Source organism: Vulpes lagopus, chromosome 3 (genome assembly GCF_018345385.1).
Source record: "Vulpes lagopus strain Blue_001 chromosome 3, ASM1834538v1, whole genome shotgun sequence".
NCBI lineage: Eukaryota > Metazoa > Chordata > Mammalia > Carnivora > Canidae > Vulpes > Vulpes lagopus.
The window spans coordinates 136476817-136498798 of NC_054826.1; the positions used below are offsets into that span (position 1 = coordinate 136476817).

The following is a 21982-nucleotide window of genomic DNA, read 5'->3' on the forward strand; positions in this document are numbered from 1 at the left end:
ACTGGATTTATGTTTTAGAAAGCATTATGAACAGTTGTGAACACTTCAAAAAGCATGATATCTGTAAAGTATTAAAGATACACAAATTAAAATTTTTCATCTTATCAATATTTTCTATCTCAATATCTGTGGTTAATATTGGGGCTTGAAATTAATCACTCAAATAATGAGTACAACTCTTCCTATTAGAGATCTCCCAATTGTCTAAAAGTGACTTTTACACTATTCACTGTACTTTAAGATTCCACTATTAAATAAATGATTCTTAAGCCAGTATGACTTTTTCCCATTACTAATAACAGAATACTTTCTTCCCCATGTACCAGGGTTCACCAGGAGAACGTGGATCAGCAGGTACAGCTGGCCCAATTGGTTTGCCAGGGCGTCCAGGACCCCAGGGTCCTCCTGGTCCAGCTGGAGAGAAAGGTGCTCCTGTAAGTAATTTCAAGGAGAAAATATATTATACTGCCATTCTGCACAAGTTATTACTTTTTATTCAAGGATATTAGCTCTTCATACTCCACTGCCTTCTCTCTGCATATGTGCCTGGCATATAAACACACTTCTTTTTATATTTATAATAGAGAAAATTTCAAATTCAATTAAATAAGATGACATTTTCCCACACTTTATGAAACTCTAAGACCTGTGAGGGAGCTGGATATTATTAATGTAAAAAGCTTCTGATTTTGCTCCTTTTAAAAAATAAAATTGGAGTTTTGATTAAAACTACACTTTGCAGCTTTATATTAGAAAAGTGTGCACTTTTTACTCCTCTTGTATTACAACTTCATATCCAGTATTTTCAAAGTCTGTAAATGAAACCTATAGAAAGTGGCTGCCCTTCTCATGTAATTTGAGTTTTGATCTGCAGTGAATGAGATAGAAAACATCCAACCAATTATTTTATTTTATTTTATATTTACTGGATTTAATTTTTTTTTATTTTTAAATGTTTGTAGGCTGTATTCTATTCATTAGGCATATGTTTGTCAAAATTTCTTCTCAGATTTTGTTTTTGTTTTGATTTAATCATATTAATTTTTTAAAAAAATTCTTATCTTCCAAGAATAAAATACAAACCCATTCAATAAATGGTATATGGTTGACCATAATACATAAAAATAAGAGTTCAATACTTTTTATTATATTTAAGTCTTAAAATGTATAATCTAGTTTAAACCTATAATTTATAAAATACCGTCTTTATCACTAAGACTTTAGTTTTAGCGAGTTGCTTTCATTGTCCGTGCATTTTCTCTCATTACTGTTTGTGATATTATTCCATTATATCCAAATTAAAATGCTCTGTGTAATATTACCTTTCAGAAGTATCTAAAATATTAGAATAGAGCCATACCACTTGTACATAGATATTTTGGTGACCAAAAAAAAGCACTTTTAATTAGAAAACTTTTAAAGCAATATATTCCAGCTTAGTAAATATGTAGAAAATGTAGACATTATTTTCTGAAATGTTAACAACTATGAGAAAACTATTCTTTACCTCCCTTTTACAATCTCTAACTTCTCACCAACTTTTATAGTATATAGTGCATGAAGGGGGGATAGAAAAGACAGATTTAGGCCTTCTCATATAAGTTCACTAAAAAATCCAGGGTACGCATATCTTGGCATAGCACAGTGAAGAATACATACAGAATAAAAGAATATACATTTCTTCTTACACAAATTGAGAATATACTAGTTAGAGAAGTTATGATTCTGTGAAGATAATATACTGAAATTCTGGGTTTTAAAGTGGTTAAATAAATAAAGTGGTTTTATGAAGAAAAAAAAGAAAATATTGAAGCCAAGTGAAGAATATGGAAAAGTAGTGAAAGTGATAATAAGTTAATTTTGTGAAATAGAGGAGATACTTTTGACAGAAGGCCTTCCTTGTAAGGGCTAAGATTTGGACTTGGGTCTCATTGGTGACTGATAATACCCTGATTAAGAAGGGGTAAAAGATGCTCTTCCCATTTGTCCTCTCTCAAGTTTACCTACCACGAGCAAAAATTCGAAGATGCCATTCTGTTTTTCTTTAGTTCAACAAATAGTTATTGACAGCAACTAAGTACTGGGCACTGTATTAGTATTTTTGAAGAAGGTGTCTAGGAATAGTAGCATTAAAAGATGATAAAAGGTGAAAGTACCCATTGACCTCCATGCAGAAACTTAGCAAAACCTGATAAAATTTTGGCTAAGATGTAAGTACAGTCTTTTACTTCTTCCTAAATCCCAATATAAATTTGGGATCTTAACTCCTTTGAGCAACTTGTGTTAGAAAAATGTTACGTGATTATTAGTAAGCTAAGGTTTGCATTAAGAAAAAGATAAGATGGGGGTTTGCATAAAGAAAAAGATAAGATGGGGGTCTATGGAAGGCAAGTCCTTGGCTGACTTAACCACCAGTCTGCCTCCTTGGAAGGAAGAAAATGGAAAACAATAGCCAGGAATATCCACATGACTTACTTGGGGCAACAACTGTGGCCTAATCTCTATCCCCAAATTAATCAATCAGACTAGAAACTCTGAGCATGGGGGGTTTGGAAGCACGTCGAATACTCTCTTTTCCAGAAGCTGAAATCTATTCTCCCTGACCTGATAAAAATATTTTTCCAAGTTTTTATTTAAATTCCAGTTAGTTAACATACAGTATATTAGTTTTAGGTGTAGAATTAGTGATTCATCATTTACATAGAACACCCAGTGCTCATCACAAGTGCCCACCTTAATCCCCATCACCTATTTAACCCATCCTTACTTCTACCTCCCCTCAGTTTGTTTTCTATAGTTAAGAGTCTGTTTCCAGTTTGCCGCCATCATTTTTCCCCTTGTGTTCATCTGTCTTGTTTCTTAAATTCCACCTATGAGTGAAATAATATTGCATTTGTCTTTCTCTGACTGACTTATTTCACTTAGCATAATACACACTAGCTCCACCATGTCATTGCAAATGGCAAGATTTTATTCTTTTTTTTTTATGGCTAAGTAATATTCTATTATGTGTGTGAGTGTGTGTGTGTGTGTGTGTGTGTGTGTGTATGCATTCGCATCACATCGTCTTTATCCATTCACCTAATAGAAATACTTTAATGGGAGAAATGATTCTTTAAGAAAACTGTTTGGTTAAGGAGGTACTGGATTCAAAGAGTACAGATAAGAAGCTATGTTGGTAACGTATATATTTGGGAGGCAGTTGTAGAAATGGAGAGAAAATGCTAGATCCAAAACACAATAAAGACAAAGTAGTAGCCGTAAATGGATTAAGGAATAATGGTCTGACACTCCTTTAGGGAGAATCATAATGGTGAGAGTTTTGAAAGAATCAAGTAAGAGAAAGAGTAAAAGAGCCCATGACCAAGAAACAGATTCTTAACTCTAGAGGACAAACTGCTTGTTATCAGAGAGGAGGTTGCAGGGAAGGATGGGTTAAACTGATGATGAGGATTAAGGAGGGCAGTTGTCACAATGAGCACTGGGTGATGTATGAAAGTGTTGAATCACAATATTGTATGCCTGAAACTAATATTAATACTGTGTGTTAAATAACTGTAATTTAAATAAAAGCTCTTTAAAAAAAGAGCCCATGAGCGATAGAAAATATATCCAAGGCATACCATCATGTAGGCCCAATAGTAAGAGTCTCCTATGTTGAATGTTGTAAAAGATCAAGAATATGGAAAACCAAATAAAAGCAAAAGGAGAGATGAAGTCTTGGCCTGTTGGGCATTTATGATCTCTGGGTAATTACAGTGGGGTTCAAAAGAAGGCAGATGATAAAGGAGTTGGCTAGGTACATGGCGAGCAACCCAGTAGGCCATGTGGCTAAAAAACAGTGGAGCAGTAGGTAGAAGTACAAGCAGAATTGAATCATTGCTTCTTATTAGATAATGCACATATATTTATTCACTTCACCAATAATAAGGAAAGTATCAGTGAAGAGTGAGGAAGTCAAGGGTGTCAGAGTAGACTAGGGCTTCCAGCTTCAGCCAATCAGAATTGGGCTGGGAATTCAGGTCTACTATTTGTTTAGTTCAAGATTTTGGCTAAGCTATTTAATATCCCAAAGCCTCTGAAAAGAAAGTAACCACAATATTTTGTGAGGATTAGATGAACCTGTAGTTCTGAATTACTTTGTAGAATTGTGATAATAAGTCTTCAGTGAACCATCATCATCATCATGGGTGTGGATCAGAGTTGTCATAAAAAAGAATGGATTATAGCCAGTAAATAAAGGCATAGTTTGGCTTTTTGAATAAGCCAGTAAGTTTGGCTTCTGAATTATGATACAAGTTGAGGATAGGGATCCAAGCTAAATACAAGATTATGCCAAGTCAAACATAGGACATGGGATGAGTAGCTGCTTCTATCAAAATTGTAAGCTGAGATTCAGCTATTGACATTGGTGAAGAGATAGAAGGGATGAAATAAAGACTGCTTAAGGAAAGATGGATGATGTTTCTGATAGTCCTGTAGATTGCAGGCGGGGAGATGCATACATAATGGAGGAAGAGTTTGTCATCTTGCAGTTGTAAATGAAGAATCTAGATTTAGTGTGGTATAGAGCAGTTGAAAGATTTTTTTTCCTGACTCCACACAGACTAGAATCAGAAGAAATAAATGGCAGGTGATTCTTGGCTGGAGATCATGTGTACTATAATGAAGGCAGATAAGAATTAATCTGTCTTGTTTATGGATGCTCTTGTATAAAAGAATCAATTTTTGGATGTTAGGCTCTAAAGGAAATTTAAGAAGTATCTGAATAAGCTGATGTGTTTAAAACCATAAGGTTCACTCTGAATAACACAGCACATTTTACAAGTATAAATAGGTTTGAGATATTTGACTTAAAGGAAATGAAAGATCCACAAGCTGACATCAGAGGTATGTCTTAAATTATAATTGAGACATGGTTTTGGAAGAAAGAGCATATGGAATCTAGGAAATTAATAAATTAGAGTTTACAAGTTAACTTTGCTTTATAGATATTTTCTTCTTTTTGTTGTCATTAAGTAATTAACTCAACAAATATTCCCTAACTGGCTATTCTGGGCCACAGGCCAAAGGGATGCAGTGGAATGTAAAAACACACATAGTTTCTGCCCTCCTAAGATTTATTGTCTGATGGGGTCATTAGATAATAAGCAAAGAATCCCTAAGTACGTGTATAATTACAAACCCTGGTTAGTAATAGGAAAGAAATGTCAGCTTGTAACAGAGGGAACTGAGCTGGAGTCAGGTCTTTTCCTTAGACAGGATGCCAGTGGTGGAATGTAAAAGATGAAGAGGAATTATCTGGTGAAGGGTCCTCCTAGGCATATTCAGGCCAGGTAACAAGAAGGGTATGGAAACAACTTTAACTGAAAGAAAGGTCTAGAGGGATTGGAATGTAGAGAGCCAGTGCAAGGCAGGCTAGATGCTGTTGGGCATGTAGGAGGAGGCCAATAATTGTAGGCCACACTAACTGCTTGGTCTTTATGTTAGGAATAGTAGACAAGTAAATTGACTGAAGAATGTTGGTAAGATGATCTGATTGTTTCTCTGGTTACAGCGTGGGGAATAGTTTGGAGGTAAGAATAGAGGTGAGAAAGGCAAAAGGTTATTTGGATCATTCAAAAGAAGGCTACCAGTATTTGGAGATAAGGTGTTAGTGGTAGAGATAAAGTGAAGTAAATATATTCAGGAGATAAGACAGATAAAATTTAGTCATTGTGAAGGGACAGGACGTGGTGCGGGGAGGCGGGGGAGCAGGTAACACAAAGGTGGGAGCTAATGACTTGTGGTTTCACAAACCCTATAATGAGAGAAATGAGAGTCACTGAGAGCAATCAGGTATATGATCTTATGCAAAACTGATGAAATCTTGACTTTTAGGATATAATTTATTTTAAACTCTGAAAGAACTTTCAATGGAAAATAATGTCATTATCAAGGCACTATTTTCTTAAATTACATGATAGAGGTAAATTTAAAAATGGGGAAATAATGCCACTCTCAAAAAATAAACAAAGAAAACTAATGGCCTTGTCATTTTGAATCAGTCAAAGCAACAATGTTTTAAAATATAAAAATCTAGGAAAATCCATGACACATTTGTTAAAAAGAGAAAAAGCTGACACATAAAGCCTATTTTAAAATTGAGTATATGAGCAAATGCACTTTATGATTTTTTTTTTTTTTTGGCTTTATAGTCAGTCCACAGCTATTTCAGTAACTCCACCAAAGAAGAATCAAAGCTCAGTGAATTTTTGTAAACATTTAGCATCTGATTTGTCAATATATAATTCTTGATTAGAAAATGTGTGTTTGAAAAAAAAAGAAAGAAAATGTGTGTTTGAAGGAAAGATTCTAAGTTGAGTATTAATTACTTTAATGGACCATAGCCTGAGATTTATAAAGTGTTAACAAGGATGGTATTTGCAGTCAAGAAAGAATCTGGGGATCTTTCGTGCCATCATTTGCTACTTGAACACATTTTTTTTCCTTAATAACACTAAATAGTTTCTTGGTATCAAATATGGAATCCAGAGTATGACTATTGCAACTGCACATAAAAATCATAATAAACAGCTACCTTATAGATTTCTTACAGTGAAGTAATGGTCTGCTGGATTTTCAATACAGGGAGAAAAAGGTCCCCAAGGCCCCGCAGGGAGAGATGGAGTCCAAGGTCCTGTGGGTCTCCCAGGGCCTGCTGGGCCTGCGGGCTCCCCTGGAGAAGATGGAGACAAGGTTAGTATTTTCTATTCATGTTAGTACCTCTTGTGAAAGTTTAATTTTTTAATCAAGAATCCTAGATTGAAGTTTTCTTAAGATTAGATACCATATCTTAAGATAGCTTTTTCGAAGTTTCATACATGTTCCATGTGCTCCAAAGTTTTAATTTAGTTTGAGTAACATTGCCTATCCACAAATAGTATGTGGGATATAAACCAAAAAAGGGAACACAAACACAATAGTAGGGGGGGAAGTAGCAGATGCCAAAATTGTGTGTTTATTTTCAAATATATAGTTTCTGAAATAAATGTGAAACTAATTTAAATAATTGCTTGTATATACTTCAGGTATCTTGGATACAGCAAAGGAAGACTTAAGAACGGGTCCCTTACCTATCTGATAATCCTGTACTTCTCTTTTGCCCAAGATTCTAAGTAAAGATTCTAAGCTCTTGATTCTGAATGTAGGGCTGTTAAGTGTAGGAATGTTTTTTTTAAGATTGTATTTATTTATTAAAAACACACAGAGAGAGAGGCAGAAACACAGGCAGAGGGAGAAGTAGGCTCAATGCAGGGAGCCTGATGTGGGACTCGATCCAGGATCTCCAGGATCACGCTCTGGGCTGAAGGCAGCGCTAAACCGCTGAGTCACCCGGGCTGCCCTGTTAAGTGTATGAATTTAATGTGTCTTATAATATTCTTGTGAAATGCCATACATAACACGATTTGTGAACCAGTAATCTGATAATGTGTAACATTTTAGCATTTGGAAAACCAGGAGAAAAAATTAAGTAATTTTTTATTAATGCATAATTATATTTTTGAATGAAGCAGTGTACTTCCATTATCAGTTTACAATGATGATATTTCAGACAAAAACTGATTTTGTGAATTAAAAATCTGTTTCAATATTCCTCAAAGTTCAATTGACTTTTGGTTGTTTATTAGTCAACACTAGAAAGAGAGAAGCAGAAAACCCAGGATTTTACAGTTTAAACAGTGACATTAAACACTAGCATACAATTATATTAAAGTAAAATTTGATAATGGGATGATAGTGATGACAATTGCAATGCGGGCATGACATGTTAGACATAAACTTTAACTTAAATCTTTTCAACACAGGGTGAAATCGGTGAACCCGGACAGAAGGGCAGCAAGGGTGACAAAGGAGAAAATGTAAGCTTCCTAGTTCTTACTGAGGAGCATTGCTCATTCAACTTTTTTTTTTTTTTTTGCTATTAACCATGGATATTTCTCCATAGCATTACCTACTTATGATATGCTGCTATATTACCTCTTTGGCAGATATTCAGTTGGGATTCAGTCAATTCTAATTAAACCCCTTTTTGACATTACATATTAAGTTACGCAATAATTCCAACCTTAAAGCTCCATCACTTTTGCATCATTAGTTCAAATACCCCCGTAATTTAAAGAGAAATAATGTCTTGTGTGGTTATGAAAGGATTTTGACCTGGTGGTCAAATGGTGACAGTGTCTCAGGTACCCCGATGGTCTATGAACTGTGCTTTCAGAACCTTTGCTTTAAATACTCTTCCCAACATGTGGCAGTTACTGCCACAAAAAATAACTTTTTCTTTAGTGCTCAGGTCTTTTATAGTGACTGAACAGTTATTTATGTAAAAAAAAAAAAAAAAGACTGTTAAGAAGAAATGTTTATTCATGTAAGACTTATCGAGATCTGCTCAAAATAAGGAGTTCTGGTATACATAAACTAAGTTTGCATGTATTTCACATGAAGGAAATTTAGATTTGTATATATTACCACATTCTGTCTGTACAGAATCCCCCAATCCCAATATTCATTTAGAAGATAGTGTATAGACAAATCTTTTAAGTGCTCTTTCTGACTCATGCATATCTCATTAAAGGAATCTGGCATTTTGAAAAATTTCAAATGTGAAACTTCAATGCCTTAGCATAAAAATCCACTTTTAAATATCCACAACATTACAAATGAGAGTGCTTTCAATAACTACCAATTTAAAGCTGATTGCAAATATGCAAGTCTGAGTCTCAAGAAGTAAAACAAATAACGGTTGGCTGCACTGAATGCAAAAGGCTTCTTTTCTTTTCCATAGAAGTGTAGAGACTCATAATAGATTGTGATCAACGAAACCTTCTGTGCTATTATAGCTGAGACTCTTCAGGTTTCAGTTTCAAAATTACTGATTTTTATCTCACGGCAGGGTCCTCCTGGTCCCCCAGGTCTTCAGGGTCCTGTTGGTGCCCCTGGAATTGCTGTAAGTATTCCTCTTTGTTCAGCAAATTTATGTCCTCACGGTTCCCTGATGAAATTTATGAACTGTCATATAACCAGTTGATTTTGTGTCATGATGAGTCCGTACGTTTAATGTTGAATCAAATTTAAATGATCTAATATGGCTAACCAAGCTGATCTTTATAAACAAAAGATGTTGTGACTTCATTTGAAAAAAAAAAAAACAAACAACAGTTGAAAGTACTTAATTTGTAGTAAATTCTGAACATTGTTTTCCCCTGGTTAGGCAGGTTTTACTTTACTTGGCATACATGAGAAAATCAAACTCAGTCATACTCCAGAAACAAAGGCTGTAAATCAAACAATGGTGTATTTGTAGCAGATAATGGAAGTTTAATCCTAAAAGATTCAATTAAATTTTAAGATTTAAAGATTATGTGTTACTTATAAATAGGCCAGCTCTGATTAAATTAGAAATGGTTATATTTTTATGACCTGTATCAGTATCATGATTTTTCCAGTTTATGATCATTTTCCTTGCTCTGTTCCAGGGAGGTGATGGCGAGCCAGGTCCCAGAGGTCAGCAGGGCATGTTTGGACAAAAAGGTGATGAGGGTGCCAGAGGTTTCCCAGGACCTCCTGGTCCCATAGGTCTTCAGGTAAGATGCTCTCCACATCGTGCACTCTATCATGTCCACCCTCTTCTCACACCAGGTGTTCTGGTGGATGTCAAGCCAAGTAGCCTCCCTTCCTTCTATGTAGGAATCTGGATACAATGTTTAGCCTTAGTAACTGACTTACTTAAATGTTAGCCCCACCTTAGGTGTTATGCCTCCTTTTGTCATTCTCCTTTTGCTTAAAAATGAACGACAACCCTTTTGAAGACTGATCATTAAAAGTGAGAGGTTGGACGGATGCTCTTGCAGGTTTCATAAGTGAGAAAATTGATACTTCAGATGCCTAAGAAAAATTAAAAGCATTTTGAGAAAGAGCAAACTGCCAGTCCCAATCACCAACAGCATTGCCAAGAGCAAATGTTAAACAACAATAGGTAAATAATTAACAATAGATTGATCACTTAAAATAACTTCTTTTAAATTATTTGCATTTTGTGAGGCATATCCAGGACAAGAGATATGGATTTGTAAATCACTCAAAGTTTCATTCAAATATATCTTATGACTAGACTCTTAGGTAACTCTTTGCATAGTAGACATCCCCTGTTCTGAGTTGTTCTTCCATTCTCTTCATTGTGATGTTTACGGCTTCCTACAAACTTTGAAAACATCTGGCTCTCTTCTTTCACATGCTTATTCTATACCTACCTAGTGATCCTCCAGAAAATTATAAAATTTTGTTTGTAATGATATTTGGGTACCATAGGGATATGAGTTATGCCATATTAGCAATTAGAAGTGGTTAAATTAAATCATCTAGTTCACTGTCCTTAACAATTTGTGAAGTTGTAGAAAAATAAATAAAAGTTGAATTTATATAAAGTTAATTTTTTACCTTTATTTTCATAAGTAAAGTCACTGAATACTGATTTTTAATATCAAATAACTTATTATGTACATAATCACACAGATTATAGTTTAAATAATATAATTAATTTTATTATCATAGTTATTATTGTCATAACACTCACCCGATAGTAGATTCTAGAAACAATATCAGATGGTATTAACCATTTGAGAAGTACATACAAATGGCTATTTTCCTAGACATCCAATGAATATGCTTTTATTTTATAATTTTCTGCTTTTAATGCTAAAATGATTCTTCTTAGACTTGGGAAATGCAAAAACTTCATGTTCATATTTGTTTTTACCTCCTTTATGTTTATTAGACAAAAATAAATGAGCAATCTTGAGTACAAAATATCAACATGTGTGAGAAACACACTTATTTGAAAACAACAAGGCGTTCAAAATTAGATTGCTAGTGGATATGTTACCATTCATTTTCTTCTTTCTCATTTAACTGATTACTCTGATTCTATAAGGTTGTAATTTAGGAGTTTAGTTCTTCATGATTAAAGAAGATGCTTTGTAGCTTATATTTATAAAATATTAAATGAAAAATTACCTTCATTTCCACAGTATAAGAAATGTGCTCTTTGATGAGGGTGACTCAAGAAATTAGTTCACTGCAAAATTGATTATATTTCCCCACAGCTACCTCTTTAAATCAGGAATCTGAAAACATGCTAATGTAATTAACATGTTCACAATTGCATCTGCATCCTTTAATTGAGTCTTCATAGCAGAATAGATATTAGCAATTATAATACATAAATAATAATAATCTAATATTCTGGTTAAGTGACTTGATTTTTCAACTTGGGGTTTACAATTTATCTGCATATGAAGGAGACATATAGAACAATAGTTCTTGGCATAAATTCATTTTTTTTTATTTTATCACTTAAGTGACAAATGATTTTAAGTTGACAGACCTTTAAACAGAATATCTCCATGCATAAATTATTCCTTAGAAGAAAGTTGGGGGATATGAAAACTGATTAACACTGTAGTACCATTTAGCACATTTAGTTTCCAGCAACAAAAGAATTTGACTCATTATGTCTCTATTAATTTTAATGATAAGAACATTCTGTCTTAATCAACTTATGCTATAACCAGATTTCATCAGAAAGAAAGAAATATTTCAGTGTTTTTTATTGGGAGGTCCCTATTGAGCTAATATTAGGAATACTCATGCACAAAAAAGAAGCTGGTAATACAGAGCTGTGCTTGCTACAGAAATAAAAGAAAACTATGAAAGCTATTATTTATATACTATTTAATTTGAGGATTCCAAATCAGATTCACTGTATACTAAAATGAGGTAGAAATGTGGATCAAAAAAATAAGGAAGGTGATTATTATTTTATATGGTGTTTATAAGAATTTACTTTTGTTTAAGTTGCAATGTGTGCTACTTAGCAACATGGATTTAAAATGAAATATTAAATGTTAAAATCTACTTGCCTGTTCAAGAATTTGAGTTTGTGTGCTCTATCAGTGAATTATAATCTCCAAGGTTGCACATCTTGGATTCTAAAATTTTAGCAATCTTTCCCAGCTCGTTTTTAGGCAAGCTAAAATCTAAAATACTACCTGGCTATGTCCTCCCAGGAACTTCCCTAGTAATTCTAGAAGCTACTATCAAATAATATTAACCGTTTGGGACGTACATGCAACTGATTATTTTCCTAGACATCCAAGTGACATTTGAGAACAAGGAAATGAAATTTTCGTGTATGTTGTCCATTATAAATTAGTAATTAAGACTTTGTCATAAAAATAAATAAATGCCATGTTAAAAAATGTATACAGATATAGTCAGTAAAGAGGCCTCTCTGCAAACTGAGAATCATGTGGAATTAGGAGGTCATAAAAATAGTTTAGTGGGTTATTACCAGGGTTTTAAAAAAGTGAAATATAACAGGACAAGGTAAAAATATCAAAGATCATCATCTGTGCATTAGGACATTATTTTTTTGAAACTCATCTTTCAGCCATTTTGCATGTGCACATTTAGGGAGTAATAAGTGATATATATTTATTACTATGGGTCACGGTCAAATAATTTGCAGCCACTGCAGTGTAGTGCCAAGTCAATAATTTTACTAAAATACCAGCACAGATTTATAGCTTTTGTGCTGTGTATTTTTATTTCTTAAAAAATTGTGTGTGAAATACTACTATACACATATTTAAAATAAAATATGTATAGGGTGTATAAGGTGTAAATAAATGATGGTAATAATACTAAAAACATTAAAAAATTAAACGATCCATACTTTTACCATATTAAAACCTATTGCCACTTTTACTATTTCTGTCGAATAATTATTTCACAGTGTGAAATAATAATATGCTATGAAGCATATTTCACAGATAAACTTATACTAGATTATTTATTTGAAAAGAAAGAGCACGCTTGTGCTCACAAGCAGGGGGAGGGGCAGAGGCAGAGAGAGAAGTAGACTCCCCACTTAGCAAGGAGCCCTATATGAGGCTTGATCCCAGGACTGTGCAGTCACGACCTGAGTGGAAATCAAGAGTCCGTCTCCCAATCAATTGCACCACCCAGGCGCCCCTGGAATACTTATTTTCAAACGAGTTTTGTCAAATTGGTACATAACTATGAAAACCTCACTTTAGTAGGGTGTCCTAAAATCATTTGGGACAGGATTTTTCAGAAAAATCTTTGCAATGGCAGTCCTATATACTTCTCATAAAAGATGAAGCAAATGATTAAGTGTTCATGAATTCCCAGATTAAATTACGGTTTTAGTTCTTGTAACTAAAATAAAACAGTATAATATTATACAAAGCATAAATTTTATTTGAAAACGTAGGTATGAGATTTTATTATATGCAGTTAAAACTTGCATTGTATGTATTTCGACAGGTGACAGTTTCTAAATCTTAATTTCGTGTTCCTGTTGGCATGATATCTAATTTTGATTGTATACTAGAAATTGGCCAAAAGTTTCCTTTTAAATACATAGTGACTTTTCCTGTCTTCCTATTATGTTTTCTTAGGGACTGCCAGGCCCGCCTGGTGAAAAAGGTGAAAATGGGGATGTTGGTCCCATGGTAAGTTCGTATCTTTTAGGATATTATAGTTATTGTGAATTTTCCTATTACTAATATCTTACTTCAGATCTAGTAATATGAACAAAGTAGTCCTGAAGGCCATGATTTTTCAGATGACTGCCACCCCCTTTTCCCACCCAACCTATGTCTGTGACCATTGGAGTCTCTCTCAGCAAATACCTCTCTTTCTGTTCCCTTTTTCACTTTGCAGTAATGGTATATGCACATGCGGCATTACTGATTGATATGTGGTTATCTACACTTTTGTTTCTAAGTATATGTACTATTTTTGTCTGTATAAACTGCCAAACTTCAGGTTTTTATTAGTTTTTAGCTCCCGACTTTGAAGTGCACCAGGTAAAGAGGAGGAAATAGTCACCTATGATTTGGATAATTAGCAAAAGTTAGCACAAAACTGTACTTTGTAACAAATTCCTAAGTTAATAAGGAATTCTATCTGAATTAGAAGGATATGACAAGATAATTTGCACTTATTGATTCTGGCTTTCTGCTCTTAAGTATGAATCTAAGAGTTCACTAAAACTTTGAAATACACATATTTGTTCCTTGAGCATTACCTTGGATAAGGAAACAATTATCCAAGGCAACTGAGATCTATAATGAAATGTAATGAGTAAATTTCCTAATCACTCCTTCCTTTCAATAAATATTGCCCCCATCTCTTACTTCCTTCAGAATACATGTTTTGAAATTTTTACACTTGCATTTTAGATTTTATTTTCTTCAAATAAGGAAATATTCTTTACATCACAGCAAACTTAAAAACAGGGAACATAATAAACATTGCTGACTCAACTAATACTCTGAGCATCATTGGGTACATAGCTCCTTTCTAGATGTGATTGCTAAGGTTCCTTCAATCATTAATAGATTTCTCTCTGACATTACTAATAATAATAGCTAATAGTAAGGAAGTTTTCAACAATGATATTAGAATAAACTGTGACTTTTAAAAGTAATTCTAATGCCCTGGTATTCACTACAGACTAATTTAATCACAACCTTGAGGTAAGGGGTTCCAGACATCAGTATTTTGTAAGGAGTGACCTGAGGTTTTTTAGTGAACAACCGGAGAAAGAACATCTCTTTTAGGAAGACAACTAAATGGTTAATCTTATTTCTGTTCTAACATGTAGAACATAAGAGCTGACACACACACACACAAAGAAAGCAGAGTATACAAATAAAAAATACTTTTATAGAATTAATAAATTCTAAATCTAATCAAGCACCATTTCTTGTTCCAACTTTGTGTTCCTTTTTAAATCAACATTCTAGCATATTCTAGTATAACATATTTCTGTTGTATTATGAATTCATTGTACCAGATAGTAGCAATAGCCTGATTTTCTAATTTTTAATCAAATTGTTTGCCCGCAGTCCTAATTTCCTCCTAGCTTTGGGTAGAGACTCATTTGCTAACATGATATTATATCCATCAACAATGACTTATAACCCTGCTATGGTTCACCAGTTATGATTTTACAGCATGAAACTTTGTTTCATTTTCTTGATTGCAAAATGAAGATGTCAGAAATATAGTGTGTTTGGTCCTCATAAACCTTCATATTCATCTCTTACAGGGTCCACCTGGTCCTCCAGGCCCAAGAGGTCCTCAAGGTCCCAATGGAGCTGATGTAAGAACTGTGAAATATATGTTAATTATTTTGAAGTTGTATAAATGTCAGTATTATTTAATGACAGATGGTATATAAAACACTATGAAGATAATTGCACTATTGCTTAATGTCTAAGTGGACAAGAGCTCAAAAATCATCTACTCACTACATTTCATTTTATAGGAAAATAAATAGGCTTTATAGGGAACTGGTCACCTCACATATAAAAGAGGTTCATAGTTCACATTCAATATAAGATATATTAGAGAATTATATGCAAGATAGTATGTGCACCTCTTACCATGTAAGATGTTTCTGCTCAATTGTGTAGACAGTCTTCCCCATGCTTAATAATCGACCCACTGCTACAATATTACAGGATTTGAAATGTAATGCCACATTTATCTTACTGTTACCATTAGCAAATGTACAGAATGTGATGTCATCTCTCCTCTGATCTCAACTTTTCACAATGAAAAAGTCATTTATTCTTGTTTTCAATTGCTCTTGTTATGCCTGCTTTTAATTAGCTCAGGCCAGAATGGGGTAAAATAGACTAGGAATAGATGTACTAAAAGAACTTTTAGGTTTTTTGGTTTTTATTTTAAGACTTATTTGTTTATTCATGAGAGACACAGAGACAGAGAGGCAGAGGGAGAAGCAGGCTCCATGCAGGGAGCCCGATGCAGGACTCGATCCTGGGTCTCCAGGATCACGCCCTGGGTGGAAGGGAGATGCTCAACCGCTGAGCCATCCAGGCGTACCGAGCTTTTGCATTTTAATTCTCCTTAAGTAATATACAGGTTAAACGAGGGTTCATACTGTTTTCTGCATGGATCACCTAACTCTTAACCAGAGTCATACTTTGATCCACATCAAAAATTTACAGAATCACCCTCTATTCTTCCCTATGCAATGGGCAAGGATTTTGAAATTATCTTCTGCATATCAACCAACATGACTAGAGTTGGAAAGTTTTCTGGCATATCTTTGAAATTCTGGTGAATTTGAAAAACAATTTAATGTAATTAAATTATTTGCTATCCAGTAAATTTGACAATAACGGACATCATTTTGTCCCATCCTTCAAATGACTTGTAATATTCTTGCATATGCTTCTCCCTCTTTGAGAACTACCATATATGTTTATGAATCTGTTATTTGTTACAGGAATGAGGATAACTATATTGTTTTTTCTACACTGTAGGGACCACAAGGACCCCCAGGATCCATTGGTTCAGTCGGTGGTGTTGGAGAAAAGGTGAGGAATGTAGTGATATACAGTTTGACCCAGCAAGAATTAAAGACTTTGATGATATTGGATAATATTTTAAGTACGTCTAATAGTACTAAGTATTTTACACATAGTTATATGAATCCCAGCCAATCCACTCCAGTACTTAAATATTAGTGATGATGTGATTTTGAGACACCACATTTTTTTGTTGCCAGGTATTGTCCAGAGTCCTGGACATAGATTATTTACCTTTTTTTTTTTTTTTTAAGATTGTATTCATTCATGAGAGACACACAGAGAGAGGCAGAGACATAGGCAGAGGGAGAAGCAGGTTGCTTACAGGGAGCCCGATGTGGAACTTGATCCTGGGACTCCAGGATCATGCCCTGAGCTGAGGGCAGATGCTCAACCTCTGAGCCACCCAGGAATCCCTAGATTATTTCCTTTAATCAACACAATCACCTCTGATGATAGTATTATTATCCTCATTTTTAAGCTGAGACAGCTGAAGTTTAAAGAATTTCAGTAATTTCATCAAAGTTTTGTCATTAGAAAGTAAGTCTGACTTACTTACTACTTACTACTCCATGTAAGTCTGACTAGACTAAGTGTCTCTAATAACACTCTAATAACACTCAAAGAAGATTGGTTGATATAATGGATTTAAACAGTAAAAAGGAATTTTTCAAATTACAAAAGAAATAATCATTCATTTTGTCATACTTGGAGTTGCATTTTCATTGAAATAATATAACCCATCTTTGGCACTTTTCAAAATACTTGGCATGTGCCATAACATCTGGGCTCATATGTATAGCTTCTTTTTTTTCATGAAAATGATTTCATCTAAAATATCTTCTCTTTTTTATTATGAAAATGTCAAAATGATTCTTTAAATTCTTATTTATGAAAGAACATTCATGCTCATTTCTTAATAGAATTTTTAAGAAAATTGACACTGGTCTTAATTTTAAAAAATAGTTATTTACCAATTTTGAGAGATACAAATTAAATTTCATTCCATAAATACTATACAGTGAAAAAATGCAGGTATTTCCTGAAATTTCTAGTTATTGACTAAATGATATCAGAAGACTTGTCCTAATTGTAAAAATGATTCTGTTGTTTGGTCTCAAAGAGTTTTGACATATCACATATTGCGTTTATTTGAAGTAAAAGATTTAACCCTCAGATAAAAGAAGTGCGATAGGATTAGAATGTAGTATTTTCTTTCTCTTTTTTTAAGATTTTATTTATTTATGAGAGAGAGAGAGGGAGAAGTAGGCTCCCTCTGGGAGCCTGACATGGGATTCGATCCCGGGTCTCCAGGATCACGCCCTGGGCTGAAGGCGGCACTAAACTGCTGAGCCACCTGGGCTGCCCAGAATGTAGTATTTTCATGTGTATATCTGCTAAACACAGTCTACAATTTTGGTTATAATTAATCCTATATGGTCAACTATTCAAATAATTTCTTCATTACTAAATTAGAAGCATTTTAAAATTATTACCTAATTCTTACTGCATAAATAGTCAAGTATTTTTTTTTACTGGCTCTGTTTATATTTTTAAATGTAATGTTTTGTGTTGAAAACATGCAAGTTAGTTGGGGTCGGATTCAAAGAACATTTTTCTTTTTTCTTTTTTTTTTTTTTCAAAGAACATTTTTCATTGAGTAGATTTGTCGTAGGAAGAGTAGCAACAGAGATAACTGGTCTCAGATGGCAAAGCTATGAGATAGATGAAGACAGACTCGTTGCTCTTTCTTCCCTTGGCGCCATCCCCTTTTGGCTGTAATGTTGACTAGATGGTTGTGAGAACTGGTCTCTAGTTTTAGTTTTGCCCACCTGGAAATATATGAAATAATCCTTAATAAACATATCCTAAATTTAAAAGCCCTTTCAGTTTATATTACAGTTTCCTAAAGCTCCCAGGTACGGTAGGAGCAGGTTTAAGTACTTCAGTTACAATTATGGTTTTATCTTGTATTATTCTTGAAGATAAACATGGATGCCAGAGTTTTGGACTTTGGGAAAATTATTTTTCCGTATTGTTTCCATTTGCATAAAGGCTATCTGGTAATACCTGTTTAACTTTGAGTCTTAAGAAAATGATTCAGTTAATCAAGATGGTGATTTAACTTCTTACAGTTAAAATGCACCTGATCTAAATTTGTTAAACTGAAAAACAGAGTCTTAATTTTTCCTATTAAAATTGTTTTTCTATGTGATACGATAGAAATAAAATTCTAATTTTAATTTTGTCTTCAGAATCGAGGGTAATATAATTTGGAGTAGATTATAGATTTCTGATATCAACTTTGACTCTGGCTGAATGCTTCCCCACTTCTATTTTAGAAAATATATTCCCAGTCACCAATTCAATGAAAAAAAAATCCAATGAAATTCAATGAAAAAAAAAAAAAAGGGAAAACTAATAGCCTTTAATCATGCTGCACTTTCTTACATATGTTTAACCTGCTTTCCATGTAATAAATATTTGCTATAGATGGATTTTGCACTTCAATTATTTCTTTAAAACAAGGAGATATTACCTAACAAAGATGATTACCTTAAGATATAATGTATACCTTATGACTTTGGGCATACAATTTGCTGTTCCTTCTGAAAAGAGTTTTAACCTGAATAACAGATTGAGTGGGGTAAAATAGTTGCATGATAAGTAATAATAAATTTATAGTCTGGAATCTCCTTCCTATGCCATTTTTCTTCACAGAATGTATATCATTGATTATCAGTTATTATTCTTCAAATGAATATAGTGTAGCTTTGGTGATGCTAGAAATACAGATTCAATCTATATAAGCGGTCTGTTGCAATATTTTCTTTCTTTACTTGTAATATTGTCCCACTCCCTTTCAAGAGATTCAATATGGAACATTTTTAAATAATACCAATTTCATCTTAAGTAATTGCTATTTATTTTGTGCACACTGGCTCTAATATACTCAAAGGTTATTTTCAAATGTATTTTTAACAAATGAATATTAATGCATTATTCTCAAAATGAAGATACTTTGTACTAAAACCTTGTCTTTAAATCTTGACATTTATTTTTTTCTTTATTTTTCTTTTCAAACTTTTTATTCAAATTCTAATTAGTTAGCATACAGTGCAATATTGGTTTCAGAAGTAGAATTCAGTGATTCATCACTATTGTGCTAAGTGAAATAAGTCAGTCAGAGAGAGACAAATACCATGTGATTTCACTCATCTGTGGAATTTATGAAACAAAACATGAACATACAGGAGGAAGGAAAAAGAATAAAAGAATAAAAAAGACAATTATTGAACTCCATCTCTTTATCACCTATCATTTTCCTCACTAAAATGGAAACAGTCCTTGTGGAATCAACTTTTCTTTATAATGATCAAGGATTAAAAGGGAACCACAAAATACACAGGTGTGACTAAAAAAGTATAGTTATTTCCCCTCTAGTTCCAACTTCTGTGATACCACCATTCATAAGAAGACCTTTTGTACTTGGTCAATAGATGACCCTTATTTGTCCTCCAGCTTTATTGAGGTATAAAAGACAAATAAGAATTGTATATCTTCAGTGTACAATTAGAAGTTTTGATATAAGTATACAATGTGAAGTAACCCCCACACTCAAGCTAATTAATATATTCATTACCTCACATTACTTCCTCTCTCTCTCTCTCTCTCTTTTTAACGATTTTATTTATTCATGAGAGAGACAGAGAGAGAGGCAGAGACACAAGCAGAGGGAAAAGCAGGGTTGGGTAGCTCCATGCAGAACTTCATCCCAGGCCTGGGATCATGACCTGGGCCAAAGGCAGATGCACAACCACTGAGCCACCCAGGCATCCCAAGTTACTTCTCTTTGAATGTGATGTGAGAATACTTCAGGTCTATTCTCTTAGCAAATTTCAAGCATACAATGCAGTATTGTTAACTAGATTCACATTGCTAATATTAGATCTCCAGAACTTATTCATTTTGTGTGTCTGAAATTCTGTAACCTATGACCAGCATTTCCCCATGTACCTCACACCTCAATCCCAGGTGACTAGCATTCTATTGTCTGCTTGTATGAGTTTAGCTATTTTAAGTCCCACATATAAGTGAGATCATGCAGTATACTGTGTATGTTTAAAATACAAAGCATTTAGTATGGACATTTGTAGTGTATTTGAATGGCAAACTGCTTTAGTTTTATTTCAGAGATATGAATAATAGGTCTTAAAATATCACTAAAATATTACATATATATGTATATATATATATAATTCCATCAACCTGAGATAGATGATCCGTTGCTTTGTAAATAATTTAAATGCAATATTTTACTTGTAAGATTTATCTAAAATAACAGGTAATATTTGCTACTCATCTTGAGAGAGAAAATAATTTACACACAATACTACTACTAATAAATTCCCAGGAAATACTTGATATCTTCCATCATTATGCAGATAATTCAAGAAGTTAAAATATGTGAATATTCTCAAAGAATAAAAAATTATGTACACTGAATAGTACATCCTCTGGAGTTTATACTTAATATAATGCATTTCAAACTAATTTATTAGCAATAAGTTTATACCAGTTTTATTGGAAATAGCAGAGTTAAAAATTAAAGGGAATTCAGATCTCCCATTTTTTTTTTTTGAAATTTAAAACAATTTCCACTTCAGAATTTCTAGGTTCCACTGATTTTGTGTAGAAACATGCCACGTGAATGCACTGTCTTATTTCACTTGGATGATTGCTGAATCAAATATTATTCATTTTTCAGTGTAACAAAATTAGTGACAGATCTTCATAACTAAAACCTACTAATCTAGGAGGTTTATTTATTAATCTGCTGAGGTAGAAATTATCCATCCATATTTATATAGGGAGATCTTAAAAGCTAATGAACTTACAATGTGTATATTCTCAAAAGGAGCAATTTCAATTACTATCTAAGTATCTTTATGTGTTTTAGAAATACAGTATTTTTCTATGTCTTTAGATCTCTACTAAATGTGTTTCATAGGATTTTCAAAATACCGCCAAATGATTTGCTTATTTGCTACTATAAAGATAAAGCAAATTAATGTCTTAGTTAAGAATAAAGGTTCTTTAATCAATAAACTAAATTATAGTATGAATACCGATGCAGCAAAAACACAAAATTTGTTAGGAAACATGCAGATGTCTGTTTTGTGTGGTGTGGTGGCAAATTGAGGTTAAGGCTATAACTATTAAGTCGCTGATGAGAATTGTCATATTCAGCCTACATATTTCTGGCTCCTCACTTGAGAAAAAAAATACTGAAGCCAATAATTAGAAAAATTCCTTCCTCTTAATAAAGTCTTCTACTGCCTTTTATTTGTTTATTTTTAAAATATCTTATTTAAATTCAATTTGCCAACATATAGTCTAACACCCAGTTCTACTACCTTCTAAACAATATAATGATTTAAGGTCTAGTCTAAAATGTCATGGTGGTCATCACTGAAGGCAGTTTTACTGCTGCAAAAACGTAATTTCTATGC

The 21982-nt window shown here is 33.4% G+C and overlaps 1 protein-coding gene across 1 annotated transcript in view; it reads left to right on the forward strand.

Annotated features, from left to right (window-relative positions):
- Nucleotides 1-21982, forward strand: part of COL11A1 (collagen type XI alpha 1 chain) — a 197925-nt gene that overhangs the window by 144030 nt on the left and 31913 nt on the right. Inside the window, exons 42-49 of the mRNA XM_041746888.1 lie at nucleotides 327-434; nucleotides 6631-6738; nucleotides 7848-7901; nucleotides 8936-8989; nucleotides 9519-9626; nucleotides 13524-13577; nucleotides 15182-15235; nucleotides 16425-16478. Of these exons, the coding sequence (XP_041602822.1) occupies nucleotides 327-434; nucleotides 6631-6738; nucleotides 7848-7901; nucleotides 8936-8989; nucleotides 9519-9626; nucleotides 13524-13577; nucleotides 15182-15235; nucleotides 16425-16478 (594 nt within the window). The remainder of the gene's footprint in view (nucleotides 1-326; nucleotides 435-6630; nucleotides 6739-7847; nucleotides 7902-8935; nucleotides 8990-9518; nucleotides 9627-13523; nucleotides 13578-15181; nucleotides 15236-16424; nucleotides 16479-21982) is intronic.